Source organism: Megascapheus bottae, chromosome X (genome assembly GCF_031878675.1).
Source record: "Megascapheus bottae isolate mThoBot1 chromosome X, mThoBot2.hap1, whole genome shotgun sequence".
Taxonomy (NCBI): domain Eukaryota; kingdom Metazoa; phylum Chordata; class Mammalia; order Rodentia; family Geomyidae; genus Megascapheus; species Megascapheus bottae.
This window is the reverse complement of record NC_143547.1, coordinates 17,474,253-17,498,243: the sequence shown is the minus strand read 5'-3', so window position 1 is coordinate 17,498,243 and position 23,991 is coordinate 17,474,253. Positions and strand designations below refer to the sequence as shown.

Below are 23,991 nucleotides of genomic sequence, written 5' to 3'. Positions count from 1 at the left end.
TGGACTCTGAATTCAAGCCCCACACTGACAGAGAAAAAAATGAAGATTTTATGTGAATAAGGAAAAGAAATTGAATTTAGTGCTCATTTCATTGGTCTGCCAAATTGCAAGGACATTTTAGGCTTGATTATTATGTTCTAATTAGTCTCTAGAGGACATTCATGGACAATGGAGTGCTCATTAATCTGTCTTCTTCCTGTAACATTGATTTGTTCATTACCCTTTCAGAGTCTCCAATATAGAAACTAAAAATTGATATGTGGTGTTAATGTGCTTACAGATGTTGCTACCACTTATCCAGATAAGAAGTCTATTTTAATGTACATCACATCACTCTTTCAAGTTTTGCCTCAACAAGTGAGCATTGAAGCCATCCAGGAAGTGGAAATGTTGCCAAGGTCCTCTAAGGTGACAAGAGAAGAACATTTTCAATTACATCACCAGATGCATTATTCTCAACAGGTAAAGTATCTAAAGAAATGCTAATATGAATGATATTTCCTATTCTATGAACAGTTTTAGGTATTACACTCCCAAAATTTACTTAAATAATGATATTTACGTGTGTGCTTACATACCCTGGATAATGGACATATATCACATAAATGTATTATGATACATATATACAGCCTATCATATCGTGTGTATACCGGATACAAACACCAACTACATGAATCATTTAAATTACATCTGATGTGTACAGATTCGTTTCAAAGAACCTTGTTTAAATATTGAGATATTGATATGTACCATGTCTTTGGAGTATAGAATGTATTACCTTTTTTAGGTAAAGAGAAATTAAATGAAGAGCAGAATCATATGCATATTAAAATGTAAACTCCCAAACATAAAACAGAGCTAAAGGCCAGAGCAAAAGCAGAGACAAGCACTATAAAAAGGTATTTTTCACACTGGGCTGTAGCTCAGTGGCAAAGAGCTTGCTTAGCAGATATAATGCTCTTAGTTTGATCCCTAGTACCACACAAAAATGTATTTTTCAAAAGCTTATTGGAAAATTATTGATACATAGCTATTTCTGACTGTGGAATGTAACATTGTTGAGAGTAGGAAGTATTTTATGATGTTTCGAATAAAATTATGTGGAGAACACATATGATGAAATTCTTATTAAATCATTGTTTGAATTCAGAATGCTTCTTCCATTAAGTGGTTTATTCTTTCTCTGTACAGTGGGAAATTGAAGTTCTTTCTTATATTTTTAGGCAAAAATAATGAAATTATTATTATTATTATTTCATCAGAGGGGAAGTTCTCAGGCCTAATTTTCTCACTCTGAGCTAGTTCTATTTTTAGCTTATCAAAGCTTCAGTCCTTTCTAGGGTATTGATCTGATGAATTCTGGCTTTGTTTACTTTGTGTTCAGAGAAAATTTCCTATTTTTGCTTGATTCAAAAGAATCATGCTACTGGAGTTGTGAGATTAGAATGGACTGAAGTTTTTTTGCAGTCTACATGGTAAAATCACACCCTAGTTACCTTTCCAATCTGTCTGCTCTCCAACGTGATAAGAGTTGTGAGCGTCATAATTCTTATTGCACCACTTTTTAATATCACTAATATGTATTTAGGATGAAGTGGTTCATCTCCTCTTTTCTTCATATATTTTTATTGTAATTAATAGAAGGGTTACATGATATTTGCCAGATAGATGGTTCATTAATTCCCATACATTGATACCCTTTCACATGTCTTGGTCCCCATTTCCCTCCCCCCCACCCCCACCCCTCATCTTGTTTTCCCCCATTCCCTATCCAATTTCAAATAACCAAATACAAATATATCCGATATATCAGGTAACAAAGTGAGATACTGTAACAATATGAGATAACCAAGGGACAGCAAAAGAGATGAGAGATAACATAGTACCTTAAGAACAACAATCATTCATTATATGGCTTTTTTATGTTCTGTTTTGTAGCATGTTGGAAGTGCTCTTGCTGGATGATTTACCAAGTCTATTTTTCTTTGTGTTCTCTCTCTCAAACCCTCTATAGATCACAGTCAGTCTAGCACAAGGCTATGAGAGAACTTCGTCGTCCCCTAAGCCTAGATTCAAGAGCTATGCCTACACTCAGGCTGCTTATGTCTCCACCTCTGAACATGCTGGCCCATTTCCTTCACAGGTATGGCAATGTTTACTTTCTCTTCTAAAACTAGAGATTTCCAAGATAATGTGACATTGCTTTTGCCTGTATGTATGAGGTTCTCAGTAATTTTTCCTTCCTTCTGAGCTATTTTGTTTACCCCTGTTTTATTGGAATCTCTTACATGATGCTTCTCTGTTCAGACTTTTGTAAGTTTAATAAATATTCATTCTTCATAAATTATACTCATGTGATATAATTATTAATAGGTTTTTCTTATATTTTACAAAGGATGTTATTGATTATAGAAAGCATTGAAGTCCATACATATATATATATATATAAAATGATAAAGTGTAGAAAAACAGATAAAAGTACTAAGTATACATAATATTGCTGAGATTTTTAGGTATCTAGTTATCTTCTATGTTCTAGATTATTTCCATAAAATGATACTTTTAAATGAATAAATTTATTATATGTTCTATAAATTATGATCACATTTTGTTTAAAAAAATGAAACTACACGCTTTTTCCTGTGATCTCTTAATTTAGTTAACTTAAATTTGTATAAAGCAGGCTTTATAGAATTTGGAAGGAAAGTCAAATCAAAACAGACATGATTCTATATAACAGTTAATATATTATACACTACGGACTAGCTCAACATTTTTTTCATACTTGCAAACAGTACAAAACCTAAATCTTATGAAATTATAGGTTTGTATGTATTATTGTATGGAAATGAAGAGTACTAGAATAGCAAGGTTTACAAGAAATTATTTTTTTGATATTTTTATTATAATTAATAAAAGGGTTACATGATATTTGACAGATAGAAGGTGCATTAATTCACATATATTGATACCCTTTCACATGTCTTGGTCCCCATTTCCTTCCCCCCAACCTCCCTCAACTTGTTTTCCCCCATTCCCTATTCAATTTCAAATAACCAAATACAAATATATCTGATATATCAGATAATAAAGTGAGATTCTGTAACAATATGAGATAACCAAGGGACAGCAAAAGAGCTGAGAGATAACAGAGTACCTTAAGGATAACAATCATTCATAATATGGCTTTTGTTTCTATATCCTAGAGGTCCTTTCAATTAGCCTCATACTGTACAGCCTTATGTATCAAGGTTTTGCTCTATTGCTAATCATTGCTAGGAGAACCCGAGGTTTCTACTGAAATGAGGGAAAGCATTGAGCCTAAGTTCCTTTGAGTCTGGCTTACTTCACTTAAAGTGATTTTTTTCTAAGTCTTTCCATTTCCTAAAAAATGGGACAATGTCGTTCTTTCTGACAGCAGCATAGTAGTCCATTGTGTATAAATACCACATCTTGTTGATCCATTCATCAACTGAGGGACATCTAGGTTGGTTCCATATCTTTGCTATGGTAAATAATGCTGCAATGAACATTGTTGTGCTAGTGGATTTAGTATGTCCTTGTTTCTGGATGATTGGGTAAATGCCAAGTAGTGGAATTGCTGGGTCATACGGGGAGCTCTATATTTAGTCCTTTGAGGCACTTCCACACTGCTTTCCATATTGGTTGAATGAGTTTGCACTCTCACTAACAGTATAGTAGTGATCCCTCCTGGCCACATCCCCACCAGCATCTGTTATTATTCATTTTCCTGATCCTGGCCATTCTAATTGGAGTGAGGTGGAATCTTAGAGTTGTTTTGATTTGCATTTCTTTTATGACCAGAGATGTTGAGCATTTCTTCATGTGTCTATAGGCCATTTTTGTTTCTTCTTCAGAGAAGACTCTCTTTATATCTTTGGCCCATTTTTTAATGGGATGGTTACTTTGGAGATTAGTTTTGGAGGGATTCAATTTGTTGAGCTGTTGATATATTTTAAATATAAGGCCTTTGTCCATTGTTTGGTTGGTGAATACCTTCTCCCACTCTGTAGGCTTCCTAATTAATTTACTAGCTATGTCCTTTGCCATACAAAAGCTCTGCAGTTTAATGCAGTCCCACTTATCCAGCTTTTCTCTGATTTGTTGTGATTCTTGGTCCTTATTAAGAAAGTTTCGACCTGTGCCAAGGAGGCCTAGTGTATCTCCTTTTCCTTCTTGTAAAGTTTTCAGTGTGTCAGGTTTTACCTCCAGGTCTTTGATCCATTTGGAGTTAATTCTAGTGCAAGGTGACAAAGAAGGATCCAACTTTAGTTTTCTGCAGGTGCTTAACCAGTTCTGCCAGCACAACTTGTTTAAGTGGCTATCTTTCTTCCATTCTATTTTTTTGGCTCCCTTGTCAAAGATTAGGTGGCCATAGGTCTGTGGTTTAATATCTGGGTCCTCAGTTTACTCCACTGGTCTTCAGGCCTGTTCTTGTGCCAGTACCAAGCTGTTTTCATTATTATAGCTCTGGAGTAGAGTCTAAAGTTTGGTATTGAAATTCCTCCTGCGCTGATATTTCTGCTAACAAGTGTTTTTGCTATACGGGATCTTTTATTATTCCATATGAAATTTTGGATTGCCTCTTCTATTTCTTTAAAGAATGCCATTGGGATATTGATGGGTATTTTGTTGAATTTGTAGATAGCCCTTGGCAAGATTGTCATTTTCACAATGTTGATTCTTCCAATCCAGGAGCATGGGAGGTTTTTCCATTTCCTCAGTCCTGCTTTAATTTCCTTTTTCAGGGTTTTAAAGTTTTCATCAAAAAGGTCCTTTACATTCTTAGTTAAGGTAATTCCTAGGTACTTTATTTTCTTTGAGGCTATTGCAAAAGGAGTTGCTTTCCTGATTGTTGCCTCATTCCTCTCACTGTTGGCATAGTGGAAGGCAGTTGATTTTTGAGGGTTAATTTTATACCCTGATACCCTTCCAAAGTTTTGAATCAGCTCAAGGAGCTTGAGAGTAAAGTCTATAGGATTCTTTAAATACAGAATCATGCCATCTGCAAAGAGGGATAGTTTTACTTCCTCTTTCCCTATTTAGTTCCCCTTTATACTTGCTTCTTGCCTTATTGCACTGGCTAGGAATTCTAATACTATGTTAAAGAGGAGTGGAGAGAGTGGGCATCCTTGTCTCATTCATGATTTTAGAGGGAATGGCTTTAGCTTTTCACCATTAAATATTTTATAAGAAAAATTTACTTGGTTCAGTAGAGCAATTTGTAAAGTTTTTAAGAAAGTTGATTTTTATCAAAACTGCATTCTGAATTGTAGTTCATTCAGTATAGACCTGTTGATAATTTGAAAGTAGTCAAATTTGGAAGGTTCACAGCTTTTTTTCTGATAGTGGTGTGCATTTAATTATCAATTTATTTGGCAATAATTGATGGATAAGGTTGAAAATTGTAAATTGGGGAAAATGTTCCCTAAAAGCAAACCCTATTTTAAGACTTAGCTATGCCTTCTGTAGTTATTCTTCCAAAGCTGAACAAAAGAATTCAAGTGAGACTATTCTTCTGACTTGGCATTCATTTTTAATTCGGTTTCTCCCCAAATTTTCACAAAAGCTACTTGTATAATCTTGAACAAGAATTTTAAAACAGACTCCTCATTATCAGTAAGTAACAATTCTACAACATGTTGAGTGTTTATGTCCCATGTCACAGGAATTAATCTAATCCTTGAAACATCATTCAGGGATGAGAGATGCTATTTTTATCTCTAATTTAAATTCAAATTAATCCATCTTTGTGTTCTTACATATATCCCCTTCATTCTTTCTCAACTCTCTCCTGACTCTCTAAACTCTTTTTATATGAAAATATCCTCATGGAAACCATCAACCCTTTTAATATAATATTCTATTTATTGAAATGTAATTATAGAATGTCTTTTTTTAAATTTTCCCTAGTCCTCTTTGGCCCACCAAGCCCATTTCTGCAGCAGCAGGACCCATGTTTTCCTTATCTAAGTTGGTTAGGCCTTATATGATTGTCCATAAATAAAGAAAAATGGGGAGAGGTGTGAAAACCCTGCTGCTTGCTATTTGTCCCTTAGCACATACACACTCAGTGAGGAAAGGAGTAAGGAGCCAGAGGGCGCCTGGCCCCACCCACCTGGAACAACTAGGGAGTGTCTCAGGACACCATTGGCTGATGGTCGTCCCTATTTGATGACGTGGCTGTGACCACTCGATCTGTATTTAGTGAGCTCATTTTGTGGAATAAAGTAGATCTGCACCGAGAGTCTGATCTCCGGGGTCTGTATTACTTTTGGGCTCCGCCATCATCTTACCCCCGCCACATGGATGTCCGAGAATGACGACAACATGGTAATAGTTACATCCATCAGGTAGTAGTAGGTGTTTATATGGTGATAAACAACAAAGCATGAAAATTTCTATTATACAAAATATTCATGCAGAATAGAGTCCTCTGAAAAATATACAAGTACTGCATTAACTTTAGCTCAATATCTTTTTCATATATTTTATTGTAATTAATAGAAGAGTTACATTATATTCACCAGATAGAAGGTGCATTACTTCACAAAAATTGATACCCTTTCTCGTGTTTGGTCCCCATTTCCCTCCTCCCACCCCCTCCCCTCATCTTGTTTCCCTCCTTCCCTATCCTATTTCTAATAACCAAATAAACATATATAGCAAGGGAAAATTCTATAACAATATGAGATAAACCTCAATATCTTTGAAGCCTCGATTACCCTTATCTGTCAAAATTTTTTAGTATTCTGCATATTAACCAGTTGTTTTCATAATTTACTAAGAAAAATTCTATTTGGTGTGAGTCCTCCAATGTCCTCATGTAATACATCACAATTGTGAATAAATTCATATTAAAGCCATGCACTAGTGGCTCACACTTGTAATCCTAGCTACTCAAGAGGTTGAGATCTGGTTATCTCAGTTCAAAGCCAACTGGAACAGAAAGGTCTATGAGATTCTTTTTCTCCAATTAACCAGCAATAAGCTTACTATGGTTGTATGGCTCAAGTGGCAGAGTGCCAGGCTTGCAAGAAAGAATGTGATGCCCTGAGTTGATATCCCAGTATTAGTACACACACACACACACACACACACACACACACACACACACACCTTTGATCATTCTTTCATTGTTAGTTTCTCTCTGTCTCTCTCCATCTTTCCAAAAGTTTCACATTTCTCAAAATTACTGTGGACTCCTATAGCACATACATACCTCTTTCTCCAAACACATGGAAATGTACCTAAAATTTACCAATACATTTTATTTTGACATTTCTGCACAAGTATATAATTGTACTTTGGTCCACTGTACCATATCTATGATATTATTCCTTTAATCCCCTTTTATTTTCCTTCTACCTTGTTAGTGTGCTTTTCATGTGTTACTTTCTTTAATCTACCATCTTCCACAAAGTATGTTTTATTCATTAGTTTACTTATTCAACAAATAAATATTCTTAGTCACTGAATAAAGTTGCCCTTTATTTAGCTCTTATGATTTCTAACATCCTTGAAACACTTTTCTCAGAGGCTATGTACTTAGCAGATTCTTCTCTCTTTCTTACTGTTTTACATTTTTTTCACTCTGACTCCTTCTTCCCTCTCCCTTAAGATAAGAATCTCCAGGAAGGTATCTTAACCTCTTATCTTTTATTTTCATTCCTTTATTAGCATGATTTAATCTCCTGACTTCAATATATATGCAAATGACCATAATTGTCCTTGTGATTCCTAATCTCTTCAGTTAGAGTCACAAATTCTTTTTTCTCTTGCTGGTACCTGGATTTGAACTTAGGACTGGGGCACTGACCCTTAGCTTTTTGGCTTCAAGTGCTCTACCACTTAAACCACACCTCTACTTCTGATATTTAATTGGAGATAAGAATTTCACTGACTTTCCTTCCTGGGCTGTCTTCAGATTCTCATCTTCAGATCTCTGATGCTTTAGTAATTAGGATTGCAGGAGTCAGCCACTGACACTCCGCAAATCACCTTTCTCATTCCCAACCCTTTGGTATGTATCAGTACCTCTCTGTGCACTGAGGTCTCAAACCTAGTAAATTTTATCTCACTGCTCATAAAATTTTGTCTTGTCCTCTGTTATATAAATCAGCAAATGCTGAGTGAGTCTTATATGTGTGACATCTTCTTTATTCTGTCTATTCATCTGATTTTCAGTAATGAAACCAATCCACTCAATTATATCTTTACACAATTTATCCCCGATTTCTACTCAATTTACTAAATTTTCATGGATGTCATCCTAGGTAAAGCTTTCTTCCAGTTGTTTGCAAATATCACTTGCTTCTTTGTTGACTTTACAGGACTATTGTCTTCCTTGTAGAGGAATTGTGATGCTATCGTGATGCTAGAATTTTTGAGGGGTTAAATTTTGCTATAAAGACCTTGCTTATTTTTTGTGTTCATTGCACAGCTTAAGCCACATTTATTAATAAACCTTTTGATGCTTCAGTAATGTGCTTTGGTAGTTGGTACTTTACAAAGTCCTGAAATCAGGCTTTGGAAAGTTATCCATACTTTGATTTGAATCCTACAATTGTAAATGGATAAAGGGAATTACACTCCAGAACACAAAAGAGACACTTTTCTTATTCAATATTTGCAGGAGTAAAATCTTTTAAAAACACCTCTACTTCTACCAGTACAATAACTTTGTGAGATCCTTTCACTGAAGTAATATTTTTTGTCAGTCATGGGTCCTGAACTCAGGGCCCGAGTACTGTCCTTGGGCTTTCTCAGGGATAGAGCTCTACCACCTGAGTCACAGCACCACTTCTGGCTTTTTTTCTTTGTTTAATTTTATTTAAATTTATTTTTATTGTAATATATAGAAGGGTTACATTTACATTCACCAGTTAGTAGGTGCATTACTTCTCACATATTGATACCACTTCCTATGTTTTTGTCTCCAATTCCCTCCTTCCACCCATCGCAATCTTCTTGTTTTTACCTTTCCCTTACCTATTTCAAATAAACAAATAAACATATATACAATATGCCAGGTAAGAAAGTCAAATATAATAACAATATGAGATTAACCAAAGGGCAAAGAAAGAGAAGAGAAATAATGTAGTACACTAAGAACAATTATCACACAAGATAAAGTTCTTATTTCTGTATCCTGAAGATTCGTTCATTTAGCCTAATCCTATATGACCTCAAGTATCTAGGTTTTGAGCTATTGTAATCCTCTGCTAGGAGAGTCCTAGGTGTGCACTAATTATTACAAATAAGAAAAAACCATTGAGCCTATGTTCCTTTGGGTCTGGCTTACTTCACTTAATATGATTTTTTCCAAGTCTTTCCATTTCCTTACAAATGGGGCGATATCATTCTTTCTGATGGCAGCATAGAATTCCATTGTGTATAAATTCCACATCTTGTTGATCCACTCATCAACTGAAGGGCTTCTGGGTTGGTTCCGTATCTTTGCTATGGTGAAATAGAGCTGCCATGAACATCGTTGTGCTGGTGGGGTTAGTATATCTTTTTTTCTGGACTTTGGGGTAAATGCCAAGGAGTAGAATTGCTGGGTGATAGGACAGGTCTGTGTTTAGTTTTTTTTGTGTGTGGAGGTCATGGGGCTTGAACTTGGCCTGGGCACTGTCCCTGAGTTCTTCAGTACAAGGATACCACTCTAACCTTGAGCCAAGCCCCAATTCACATTTTCTAGAGGTTAATTGGAGATAAGAGTCTTTGGTCCTTTTGTACCCGGGGTGGTTTTGAACCTTGATCCTCAGATCTCAGCCTCCTGAGTAGTTAGTATTATAGGAGTGAGTCACTGTGCACCTGGCTTATGTTTAGTCTTTTGAGGAACCACCATACTGTTTTCCATAGTAGTTGACCAGATTGGATTTGTTGAAACAGCTACTAACTTGCAGAATTTAGATTCAAATTTCATGTTATGTTTATAATACAGCTGTGATATTTCTCCAATTGAAATGCCCAGACCTACCATTCAAAGGGTTTGTTCCATTCTCACCACTGCTTCTTCCTGTTAGTATTTTAATATCTAAAAAAATTATTTGGAAATCAAAAACTAATTTGTCTTCTTCCCCTCTTTGTGTGATGTACTGTAGTTCTCAAATTTATAGGAAATACGTATGACCAAAAGGACTGGTAGATATTTATACATTTATAATATAAGAAGCAATGGGACATTTAACCTGGAATTAATTAACATATAGTATGTAGAAATACATAGAAAAGCATCTCCATAACTGAAAAGATCTGTAAAAAATCCTAAAGTATTATTCACATCTGGCAGAAAAAAAAACTGGGATGTTTATAATAAGAATGGGGGAAATAGCAAATTCATACTTAAGGGTTTCTTCAATATAATTGATGTTAAAGTTCAGATGAACAATTCTCTATAATATTTTAGCTCAAACATATTTATAAAGTATAGGATTAAGCTGAGACTCATTGGCCAATACTAGACAGCAAAAATAGCAAGTACATGAGATTAAATGTGATTAAATAAAGGCAAATATCTATCATACAGTGTGTGCATATGTCCTCGATGTCTGTCTCTCTTCAGATACCATTCATGCTTCTTAGAGCTTCAGTGGATATTTGAAATGCCTCTTCCACATTTTGATATTGCAAACAGTGTTGAAAAAAGCATAGAAGCCTACATATCTCTAAGATACTGATTCTTTGGATAAAATACCCAAAAGTGAAATTGCTGGATAGCATAACAGCTAAGCGTAATAGCTGTGGTCAATTTACATACAGCCTACATTATGTTAGTGTAATTTCATACATGCCTAGTTTAGTGAGAGTTTTTAAATATTATAAAATGCTATTCGATTTTATTATCTTTCCAGCATTAACTGATATTATTATTTGACTTTAACATCATTTATTCTACTAATGTGATACACCAATTAGTTTTTCCTTCTTTCCTTCCTTCCTTCCTTCCTTCCTTCCTTCCTTCCTTCCTTCCTTCCTTCCTTCCAATGCAAGTGCTAGGACTTAAACTCAGAGCTTTCACAAGCTCTCAACTCAACATTTTTTCCTGTCAAAGCTCATACTCTGCCACTTGAACCAAGTCTCCAATCACAGCCTTTGGGTAATTAATTGGAGATGTGACTCTCGAATTTGTCTGCCTGTTTAGCTTCAAATTGTGATCCTCAAATCTCAACTAGGCAAACATTCTTTCACCAGGCCCACACTCCCAACCCTGCATGTAAGATTATTTTAAACATGTTGAACAGTTTGTTTCTATACATCAAATTACTTTTCTTACTTAGTATACCAGATAAATGGCACAGGGCTGAGCATGTGTACATAAATTACCCCCCCAACAATAAATTGAGGAAAATATTCTAAGATAAACTAGGCAATTTCTTTGTTGTACAGCACATATAGCTCATGATAAGCACATAAGATGAGGCACAGTGTCCATGACAGGATGTCAAGTCTCAGACTGAGAAAAAATGACCATCCATTTATTTTTCACTTTAATTTAAATTGATAACTATGTATTTATGGTATACACAGAAATTTGAAATAAATCTGCATATTTTTGAGTAGCTGTTTATGATTGAAAATGATTACAAATTATTTAGTGAGATTAATTTATACTCATCAATTCAATCAATAGAGCACAGACAAAAACTTCAATATACTGGAGGGGATGTGGCCAGGAGGGATCACTAGTACACTGTTGGTGGGAGTGCAAACTCGTTCAACCACTATGGAAAGCAGTGTGGCAGTGCCTCAAAAGGCTAAACATAGAACTCCCCTATGACCCAGCAATTCCACTACTTGGCATTTACCCAACCATCCAGAAACAAGGGCATACTAAATCCACTAGCACAACAATGTTCATTGCAGCACTATTCACCATAGCAAAGATATGGAACCAACCTAGATGTCCCTCAGTTGATGAGTGGATCAACAAGTTGTGGTATTTGTACACAATGGAATTCTATGCTGCTGTCAGAAAGAATGACATCGCCCCATTTGTTAGGAAATGGAAAGACTTAGAAAAAATCATATTAAGTGAAGTAAGCCAGACTCAAAGGAACTTAGGCTCAATGGTTTCCCTCATTCATCATAATCAGTAGAAACCTTGGGCTCTACTAGCAGAGATCTGAAATAGAGCAAAATCTTGATACATAAGGCCATATAATGTGAAGCTAATTGAAAGGACCTCCAGGATATTGAAACAAAAGCCATATAATGAATGATTGTTGTCCTTAATGTACTATGTTGTCTCTCATCTCCTTTGCTGTCCCTTGGTTATCTCATATTGGTATAATATCTCACCTTGTTATGATATATTGAATTTACTTGTATTTGGATATTTGAAATTTGATAGGGAAGGGGGGAAAACCAAGACGGGTGGGGGGTGTGGGGGGGGAGGGAAATGGGGACCAAGACATGTGAAAGGGTATCAATGTATGTGAATTAATGCATCTTCTATTTGGCAAATATCATGTAACCCTTTTACTAATTACAATAAAAAATAAAAAAATAAAAAAAAGAAGTGATGAGATGTAAAAAAAAAAACTTCAGTATATTTATAGACTATATAGAATAAAATAATAAAACCTAGAGTGTAAAATATAACCCTTCGAAACATGGCAGTCATTATATTGCAAGGATATATGTACTACATCACATGCAGCACAGACAGCCTTGTTTTGCAATTAAAATATTTCATGATATATATACATGCATATATATAAATATCATATAAAGTAATATATATTTGCTAAAAGTCTTTTAACTTAAAAACTGCACACTGAGAAGAGTCCATTGACAGTAATTCATTTGCAATTCCTGTTTGTTTTGGATGTGCTCTTGTGAGATTATAAGAAAGATGTACTTGATGTGAAGCACCCGCCAGGATTTATGATTCCATTTGTTATGGTCACAATTCAGAGTTTCTGATATTAATTAAAGATAATTATTTAAAGCCTTTTCAAATGATTATTTATAGGAAAACTCTCATTAAAGCCAAGTTGTATTTTGAGATTTAATTCCAAAACAGATCAATTATACTACTAGGTGTAACAAATGTATCAAATGCCAAGAACCTAATTTACATTTATAATTTTGAGTTTCATATCAACTTTACGGTGATTAATTTCTATCTTATAGACATGAAATTGAGGATAAAATATTAAACATTTTGGGAATATTAGTACTCAACTTAATATTCATTAAGTAAGGGACGTGGTCTATTATGTATGTTACAAATATTTTCCTGTTGATTCTCTGACTCATTGTATTTATATTTATGTAGATATGATTAAACATTATAATGGTGTCAAATGTTTAAAAATGATTAAGGAATATTCTATAGCAAAGAGACTTGTTGACCCTTTTCTTGAAGATGAAACGAATAGATAGAAAGCTAATTTCTCTGAGACTTGAATGTGTCATTCTTCCTTTGAAGACTCAGTTTTCTCATCTAAAGATAAAATTTCAACTTTAAATTATAGCTAAAATAATTAACACATAGCATATTATTTTCTATCCTTATATAATAGGCACTCAACAGATATTTGGCTGTGAAAAAACTTATATTAATACAAATCAACATTCTTGCCTTTTTTCATTTACTTATAAATTTATAATTTATGTAAAATAGAACATGTAAATTATGATGTAACCTAAGTGGGAAAGTGTACCATAGCTAAATGGACATGCTATTCTGGAAAATGATATTTTATTCCCATGTTTTTCTGGTTTTGGTTGCTATTTATAAAAGCTGGATAATAAATAAAGAAAATAGGTTTATTTAGTTTTCAAGAAGAAATATCATCTGAGAAATTGTGAGGAGGAGAGAGCAGTCACATGGCAAGATATGACAGAAAAAAGGCTTAGAGACTATACTTGCTCTTTTAATGTTTTAAGCAAATTAACTGTGGTCTTACAAGTACTTTAATCCTTTCTGAAAAATATTTTCTTTGTCTATCTTAAACTAGGCTCAACCACTTAAAATTGCCACCAGGAGCACTGTAATGAACAATTGTCAATGCATTAACCTTAAAGGGAGTAGTGAAATAATATCCAAAATTTTAGCACTCCCTTTCTCTCTATCTCTCTCTGTCTCTCTCTGTCTCTCTGTCTCTCTGTCTCTCTCTCTGTCTGTCTCTCTGTCTGTCTCTGTCTCTGTCTCTCTGTCTCTCTCTCTCTCTCTCTCTCTTTCTCTCTCTCTCCCTCTCCCTCTCTGCCTCTCTCCCTCTCTCTCTCTCTTTCTCTCTTTCTCTCTGCCTCTCCTCTCATCTGGGAGCACCAGAAATGCAGCTGCATGAGAAAAATATGGAAGTCAGTTGCTTTAAAGCAAAGATAATCTGAAAATCCCCATTCCCCATTATATTTTATGCACTTATTGGATGAACCTAAACTAATATATTAATGTTGCAATGCTTTATCATGTCTGGTGGCTTACTTGTTTATTGAAAATAAATTGTTTGGGTATTCTAATATAGAGTAGATGGAGTACTTAATTAGTTACCTTGGGTCTCAAGGAATATAATGCCATACTTTTATTTTGGTGCATTTCATTACAAATCTAATTAAAGTCCTGTTTCATCTTGTTACCTCATTTGCTATTTATTTGTTCCTCTCTCTAAGTGGACCTGTATAGTGATCAGTTTACCTGGATGATACAACTTTATCTCACCTGGTTAATACAAATATGCTTATCGTGCTTATCTTGTTTATGATTTGCTATTGCCAAGTCATTTATCATCTCTCTTGAATGTGGAGTTCATCTGAGATGCTGTCTTTTGATATAGCTGTAATAAGAGAGTATCAGAGTTGTGAAGAATGTTTTTTCCTTCACATGTACCTCCTTCCTACATAGTAAATAATGCTAGGATATAAGCCAAAGTTGTTGGCTCTGTGTCATGTATATGCTTTGCAATATTGTCTGCTGCACCCACGCAGAATACTGGTTAGAGTTCAAAAGTAAATGATCCAAAAAGTAGACACTCACATGACTTCTTATTGCAAGACACAGTTTAACTTTCTCCAGGGTCACATGCCTTATATATGCAAGGAAAGAATACAGAATAAAAGAAAGAAAGCAAAGCAAAGAGAAAAAAGAAAAAGAGAGCAAAAGAAAGGAAGTAAGTGAGGGAAGGAGGAAGGAAAGAAGGAAGGAAGGAAGGAAGGAAGGAAGGAAGGACGGGAGGAAAGAGTTAAAATTACATTGTAAAAGTGTTTTTAGGATAAGCTGTTTTGTTATACTCATCATAACATCCATCAAAATTTACAAGGGTGTAATGAGAAATGAAGATCAGTCAAGAAAAGTTGTTATTATAAGTATATATTCAATAAAGCTATATAAATTATAGCTATATATGCAATAAAGTTCACTTGATTTACTAGTGACTTTTGTCAAGCTTGCACAGATTTTCAGAAAAGTTTGAGAGTATCTTTCTTCATAAGCATTGTGGAGTCAGTTCTTCAATGACTGATCAATTACTTTCCAACATAAGTGAAACACTAAATTTATTTGAGAATAATTTATATGCTGTTTATTACTAAGAATATAAAATAGGTAGAACATGTTTCACAGTCTTTACATTGAAGATACAGAAACGAGCCCAAAGATACTAAATCGTGTCAAGTTTCTGGATTTTGCAAGTACACTATTTTCCCTAGAACAGAATTATTTTAAGCTAGTTTACTATATTGCCTGTTTTTGGAAACAACCTCTAATTTTGACACACATTATGTAATAAGATTACTTTGTTATGAATTGATTTCATTGCTTTTAAAATCAACTTTGGTTTTAGACAATGTTTTAATGTGTTCAATAAATATTTATTAAGTAAAATATTAAATCTTTTGTCAGAAAAACTATACATAATATTTGATAACTACAAAATTAAAATATGTAACATTAAGTAAAAGTATTATACATATAGATTTCTTAAAATGAATAGAGATATGTTGGAGGCCGAGTAACCCCATGTCTAATAACTTTCTGCTGAGACAAGGCAAGGCGCATGAGGCAGGGCGCAAAACTTGATTACCATTGGTTACAAATGTGTTATTGTTTATCACTCTCTGCTGGGGCCTAGAGTGAGGCTATATTAGCTGGAGGGACTTCCTTAGGAGGGGAGGTTTGGAGAGAGATTTTCCTGCCTTGATGAAGCTGCGTGGCATCTGTTTGTGCTCCAGGGAAGGAAGGCTGAGTGTGGGAAGACAGTGGGCCCTCTCCTCTTGTGGCTTGGCCTGATTGGGGCATTTTTTTCCCCATCCTTCCTAGTCAAGAGGGACCTGGGACGAAGGACCCCGACAGAGATACCATGACTAATTTTGATTTCTCTTGTAAAATTTTATCACCCCACATCCTTAAAAGTGGGGTAATCAGTAGAAAACAGTAGAATATCATAGGGCTTCAAATAATATGGTACATGTAAAAAATTCAATGTAGATGGATTGAAGTTTACCAGCAGTTTTTGAATTTCTATATCCTTTGAAGAGACATCTTGTTTAGTAGTAAATAATTTAGAATTAAAGTAAAATTAACATGTAAATAGTGCTGGCATAAAGGAGTTTTTCATGGTAAATTTTAAGAATATAATCAATGATTTTCACTATCAAAGTCACCAAATAAGTCCTTGGGAACTGAAACTGCCTTAGAAAAGCATTATAGATAATTGTTATGTGACTCTTTATGTTCCACTCATCTGCCTAATGATTCAGCTATAGAAATCCATAGTCAGGTTCCTCCTTCACCTATTCAAAATGAGACTCAAAAGATTAATGTTTTATATTTATTCAGCCAGAAATTAGTATTTTATATCTATTCACAGTATAACATTGCCAGTGATGAAAGTTGAATATAACAATTGGATTAGTTCAAAATAAAGTTTACTTACTGTGAACAATTGTGAAAATGTTTATTAGGCTTCTCTGGAATCTTCATGTCGTTTTAAATCTTAGTGCATTTTATCTTCATTATATCATATCCAAAGGAAATTTTTGGCTAAAATATTGGCATTATAAAAAGAGTATTTTAATTATAAATTTCTATACTGTAGATTAGATTGCTAAATCCAGTTATAGTTAACTGCTTGCTTTCTAAGGTATGTAGTTCCCTGTAAGAAACATTAAAATTTCTTTTATAACAATCCAAAACCAATATTCAGCAGGATATATGGATCATTAATGGAATTAGAAATAAAATGTGGTCACAGATTTTTCTACATCTATTTTATCATTTAAATTTCATGTAGGCTGGATAATTAAAGTCATTTTAACTGTGTGATAACCCAAATAGATCAGGAACAAGTATACCAGAGGCAATAGATTGCAACTAATTTACTAATTACTCTTTGCCACTTGCATCTAGAGGCCAGAAATTAATTTGAAATAGTGTACCTTTAAGTTTAAAAAAATCAAATGCTTCTATGTTTTAACAGTCTAGTTCTGTTAAATATTTACTGAATGAATTATGTTATTTAATAAGGCAAATCATGTATTGTCATGTATTTGAGTATGATGATATGTGTTATGAAGATGAAAGTCAAAAAGTTAATTAGGAATATTATAATAATGATGTGATTGTCTGTAGTAAACCAATAAATAAAATCAGAACACCCCAATAGAAAAATAAACAACTCGAGGCATAAAATGAAAGAATTGCCATGTGCTAGTAGCTCATTGCTCAAATCCTAGCTACTCTGAATTTCTCAGCCTGGAGGACTATAGTTCAAAGCCAGTCCAAACAGAAAAGTCCATGAGATGGCATCTCCAAAAACCAGAAAAACATTGGGCTAGAGGCATGGCTCAAGTGGGAGACTGCTGGCCTAGCAAGCAACCAAGAAACAAAGGTATCAGCAAAAAAAATACAGCATACAAGTAAGTACAAAAAGCATATTCTAACCAGGAGTTTGGCCTAGTTGGTAGAGTGCTTGGATTCCTTAGTACCACATACATAGAAAAAAAAAGCCAAGAAGTGGTGATGAGGCTCAAGTGATGGAGCAAAAAAAAAAAAAGCATATTCTAGTAGCACAGTGGCTCAAGTGGTAGAGTGCTAGCTTTGAGCTGAAGAACTCACAGTTCAAGTCCCACAACTGACAAAAATCAAGCAATCCCCCCAAACGCATATTCTATACCATATCTAGTAATGAAGTATACATAATATAAAGAAGTAAGCAGTACCTAATACGAATAAATTTTCAAAATGTAAGGAAAAAAGAAATTTCAAGTCTTATAATAGGAATTATGACAATAAATTGATACTTGTTTTCTGAATTACATGTTTTCAATAAAATAAAATTAATGCATGTAAGGCATCAAAAAATTTATATCTTTATAAATCTATGTAAGCATAATGGCATGGTGAATTTAGGCTAAAACAAATATCCATCTTTAAGAGATTTGCAATACTTATAGGTACTATATTTAATAAAATAACATGAAGCCTTTAACATGTATCCCACATACATATATGTATACATTTATGTGTGTGCATGTATACATATATATATATAATATATATATATACCTGGTACCATGATTTAAAGACAGTTCTGATAATTGGTTAAAAATGGAAGTCTCAAATGATATGTAGATACCATAAGATGCAATGAGATGTCAAGACATACAAAACAATACTTACCTACTGTCAATCATATCAAATATACGGGATTTTTATCTTGTTCTAAATGATAAATATGATCATTTTTGAAAACACTTCCTGTTTTGTATTTATTTCTTAAGTACCATCTGTACAAATAAAACTTCAAATTTATTATATATCCTAGAAAACATCAGGACATATATGTATTCCCTTTCTATATTATTCAAATTCCCTGGGACTTAGTGAGGTAAGTAAATTTATATTTAACTATATTCTTGTGTATGTGAAATAATACTCCATTTTTGCTTTTGTGTTACTGAATTTTTCAGTAGAAATTTAACAACTTAGTACTTGGATTTTTACTTTCCTGATTTTAAAGGGAATAAAATATTATTATTCAGTATCCTTTGAAATATTAAGATAATAATTATTAATAATTCCCGAGTAGATGAGTAGTTATAGCAATTCCTCCATTCAATTAATAATTATTGAGTAATTTCTGTGTGTTTGGAGCTATGATAGAGATATTTAGTAGAAAAACTTGGCTCTGGTTTGAAGCATTATTAAGATTTCAGAAAATGTGCATGAAAGAAAGCCTTTGGAATGTGTTTAATAGTCAAGTATCATCTATACCAGTTATTCTTCACCTGTTCCCTAAATTTGTACTACTTCAAAATAAGTTACTTATATTCTCTCAATATATTCTGAGGAAAGGAATTCTACAGACAGACCATTCATATTACCAGTCTTATAAACAACACCAAATAGAAAGTTCCCCGGAACTGCAAAAGAAAAGAAAGTTCTGGAAGTTTTTAACATTTGCATTTTTTTTGCCAGTCCTGGGCTTGAGCTCAGGGCCTGAGCACTGTCCTTGGACTTTTCTCAAGGCTAGAGCTCTACCACTTGAGCCTCAGCACCACTTCCGGCCTTTTTTCTATGTATGTGGTACCGAGGAATCGAACCCGGGTCTTCATGCATGCTAGGCAAGCACTTTAACCACTAGGCCAAACTCCTGGCCCGACATTTGCATTTTTTAACTAGAAGTGACTCATGTTACATCAGGTCAAAATTCCTAGGCAATAAGCTATGTACTGGTGGCTCACGCATATAACCCTAACTAGTCAGGAGACTTAGATCTGAGGATTGTGGTTCAAACCAGCCCAGGAAGGAAAATCCAAGATACTCTTATCTCCAATTAACCACCAGAAAACCAGAAGTGGCACTGTAGCTCAAGTGGTACAGCAGTAACCTCTAGCTGAATAGCTCAGGGCCAATGCCCAGGCCCAGAGTTCAAGCCCCAGAACTGACAAAAAAAAATTCCTAGGCAAAGCAAAGTCAAATGACCTTATCGAACTATATAGCAACAGAAAGTACATTTGTATGGAATTTGTCAAAGGTGAATAGCTGAAAATAAATATGAGCAATATTAATGATTGTTGAATCTAAGTTTTCAGAATTTTCATGTATGAAATATAATGAAAAATAATAAATGGCCATGCCCTTGATAAATTGGCTAAATAATGTGAAATTCTCAATTATAAAATTAATTCACTAAATGGAAAACATGAAGTTCCCTTGCCCAAATTCCTAAAATCATATATATGTTCTTGGAATATTTTGCTTTCTAATCAAAATATTTCAAAATGAAGTAAAAATATCTTAGAGAACTAATAAAGTAAAATGTTTAGAGATATAATGAAGTTATTTTTAGAAGTATCTAAACAAAGATTAGATAATGAGACTGGCATTGGGCACATGATTTGTGAGTGTGTTCGCCTACTAGATCCTAGGAACGTGTAATTGTTCCAGATGACTTTTCATTTACCGGCAAACCTGAAATCTATGATCTTAATCTAGGATTCTTTCTGAAGTAATAATTATTATGGAACAAAAGATAAGGATCTAATTATGATGGATCCATATGACTCTTGTATGATCATGGTCTGAAATCAGCCTGGGCAAAAAAAAAAAGTGAAACTTGACCTAAAAATAATCTAAAATCAGATAAACTGGAACTCTGTTGCTCCTGTAGTAGATAATTTCCGTAGACAGCACCAGCTTCTGCGTTCAAAACACCAAAAAGCAGATAGATAGATGATAGATAGATAGATAGGAGCAAATATCATGTCTTCTTTCCTACCTTTAACTCCAAATAATTTATTTAACCAGTGAATTTGCTATGAACTAGCCAAGCATGGTTGTAACACAGTCTTACTCAGATGTACTCTACACCTTCCTTGAAAGCTCCTTCCTAGATGCTCACCTGGCTCATGCCTTACCTTTACTTAGACTTTACAGATGTCTTTTTTAATATACCTTGTTTAATATACCACCACTCTTTCTCTGTACTTTCTGTCCTAACTTGCATTTTCCCCTTCAAACATGCATCATACCTGAAAGTATGCTGATTTCAGGTTCTTCTCTCCTAGTAAATACAAGTTACATAAAGGAAAAAAAAAACTGTGCTCCTAGTAGATACTCAACACATGTCATTTAAATAAATAAGTATGGCACATTTGTATGCCAAATAATGCCATCATAAAACATCACTGCTTAGGAGATGAGCCTAATAAATTATTCAACACAGTATTACATCTTTTTCCTTTACTCACTATGAATTATTAACTTTGGCAATTGTACATTAACACAAACTCTACATAAAAAAGATAAATAATACAAAGTAGGATATGCTGCCTTGTATTTGAAGCATATGTATTATCTTCCTCCCTCACCCCGGGGGTTGTAATGGTAGAAGTGCAGACTCATGAATGGGGTAGAAGCAAGTGTGGTTTATCCTACAATGGTCTGAGGACAGATGCTCATGAAAGTTTTCACGAAATAAATTAGTTTCAAACAGAGATTGTTAGGAGACTTTGATAAGTGAATGAAAAATGTAATGTCTTAGGTGAATGAAAAATGTAATGTCTTAGGTGCGTTATTAGCTTTGGTAAATGACTTTACTATACCTATGTAGGGAAGCCTGTGTTAAGTGATGGAATAAATTGGTTAATGGAACTTTTTGCTGTTCTAAGAAGGCTTATTACCTTATTTGCAAAAGGAGAAGGCAGTAGAGGCATTTATCACTTATTGTCTTAGTATTGCAAACGAGCTGGTGCAAAATTATATAAAATATAACTAGGAAGTAAATAAGCCCAGGGGAAAAACACAACTTTTGAAGGAGTCATAAACCAGGCATTCAGGGATCCTGTTGTAAATAGATTTAGTTTTCTCCATGTCTTGAAAGCCTTTATTGTAGTATTAATATAGAATACACATTTAAGAGGATGTAAAGTACTACAATATTAGGATTAATGTCAAGAATCATTAGGTGACTTACTGAAATGAAAGATTATCAACTTTACATTTCTTCAACTATTTCACTAGTGTCAATTATTATTTTATTTTATTTATTTTTTTTGTCAGTCCTGGGCTTGTGCTCAGGGCCTGAACACTGTCCTTGGACTTTCTCAAGGCTAGAGCTCTACCACTTGAGCCTCAGCACCACTTCTGGCTTTTTTCTATGTATGTGGTACCGAGGAATCGAACCCGGGTCTTCATGAATGCTAGGCAAGCACTTTAACCACTAGGCCAAACTCCCGGCCCATCAATTATTATTTTAAAATCTATATATTCAAATCACATTTTTAGTTAAGTATGTGAATTATAAGCTTATTCATAATGCAATGCCTCCAGTCGTGGTTCTATTTTTTGGTTCTAAAGATTGAACTCAGGGCCTCACTCATGATAGTCAAGGTCATTACTACTGAACAATATCCTCAGTTCATGGTTACCATTGAAATAGTAACAAATGGCAGAGATAAAATGCTTATTAATGAGTTATGAAATATTTCTTAGATATCAACACAATATGCAAAGGTAAAAGATGATGGCATGCATTTTTCCTAAATGTTTCAAATTTCTCTTACTTTGCAATATTACCTTTTATTTTCTACCTACTCTCCTAAATAGATCCTTTTCAAGAACGGCAACTCTTCTACTTTTTCATCACCTCCACTGATAGAAAACTTTAGTATTCTTTCTTTCACTGAACATCATTGATATGCCTTCTGTTACCTGGGTGACTTACACACTTGATGCAATTTTTTTAATTGTTGAGTATTTTTAGTTGACATTTGTTTTACAAAGGATGTACTGAAAGTTGCAGGTGAAGAAACACCATAGAACATCATCCTTTGCTTTGTAATATGAACAAAATTTGTCAAAAGCGTTACACATTACTTTTAGTAAAAAGTTTTAGCATGAGATCTCCCCTACAACAATTGTTAAGAATACAAGCTACAAAACAAATTTCTAGAATTTAGTCATCTTTTATGATTGAGAATTGTATCCATTCCAGTGATGTCTTCTCTTCCCTACCCCAGAAACTAACACACCATATTCAGATTATCTATGGTCAGCCGACCAGAAGATAGCTATTGGTAATGACTAGTAGAGAAAAGGGTATATTTTCACAAATACACTTTTTTTCATAAAAATTTCTATTTAAAATTTGAAGGAATATATGAATGCTTTAATAACTGATACTATTAGTCCAGCAACTAGAGAATAAGGATGTAAAATACAAGTTTTAAAATAAAGTCAACTGTAAAAAAAGCAAAGATCATAAAACTGGTAATTAAGAGGAATAATGGCAGCAAAATCCATCACTTGATAATTTCTTTTTTGAAAAAGATTCAGATGATTTTGTCTTCATTTTCTAAATTTTTTTGTGGAGGGGGGCAAAGTGATAATTGTTTAAAATATTCCAAATTTGTAGCAAGGCTGTGAAAAAAGCGAGGCATTAAATTCTCATTTTGTATCCCAATTATAATAAGATAATCCTTCTTTTCTAAAATTTTTCATTTGATGAATAAGGTAACCATTTCAAAATGTCTTAATTTTATTCCTAACAGCATTAGTGTCATTAATAATATAACTTTTTTGACTAACAGCGATTAACTAGATTTGATGAACTTAGAAATTGAGCATTAAATTTGAAATGAGCACATTTGGCACTGAAGTTGCTATGGGTACATAGTAAAATGCTTGTTGTGCATTTAAAGATTTCTTACTTTGATAAAGAACATTAAAGTATATTATATTCTGTGTCTTTAAGGATGTTACTGATTTCAAAATTACTTAGAACTCAAAGAAAATCTGTTGGATCAATAAATAAGTTCCATGTTCACTCATGGGTTTAGTACAGAATTTTATTGTAGAGTCAAGGATGGGCCTGTGTAACTGTTAATCTCTCAACTCTTCCCTCTATAACTTGTCATAATGATAAAGGCTGGCTTCTCTCAACAGAGCTTAGAAGCTTTTGTTTCCTTATTCTCAGAAAAGTGAAAAAGTTGTATTTTCCTGTAGATGGAAGAGTT

The 23,991-nt window shown here is 33.9% G+C and overlaps 1 protein-coding gene across 1 annotated transcript in view; it reads left to right on the top strand.

The window, feature by feature from the left end:
* Dmd (dystrophin) overlaps nt 1–23,991 on the top strand; it is a 1,999,854-nt gene that overhangs the window by 445,961 nt on the left and 1,529,902 nt on the right. Inside the window, exons 8-9 of the mRNA XM_090326714.1 lie at nt 281–462; nt 2,015–2,143. Of these exons, the coding sequence (XP_090182840.1) occupies nt 281–462; nt 2,015–2,143 (311 nt within the window). The remainder of the gene's footprint in view (nt 1–280; nt 463–2,014; nt 2,144–23,991) is intronic.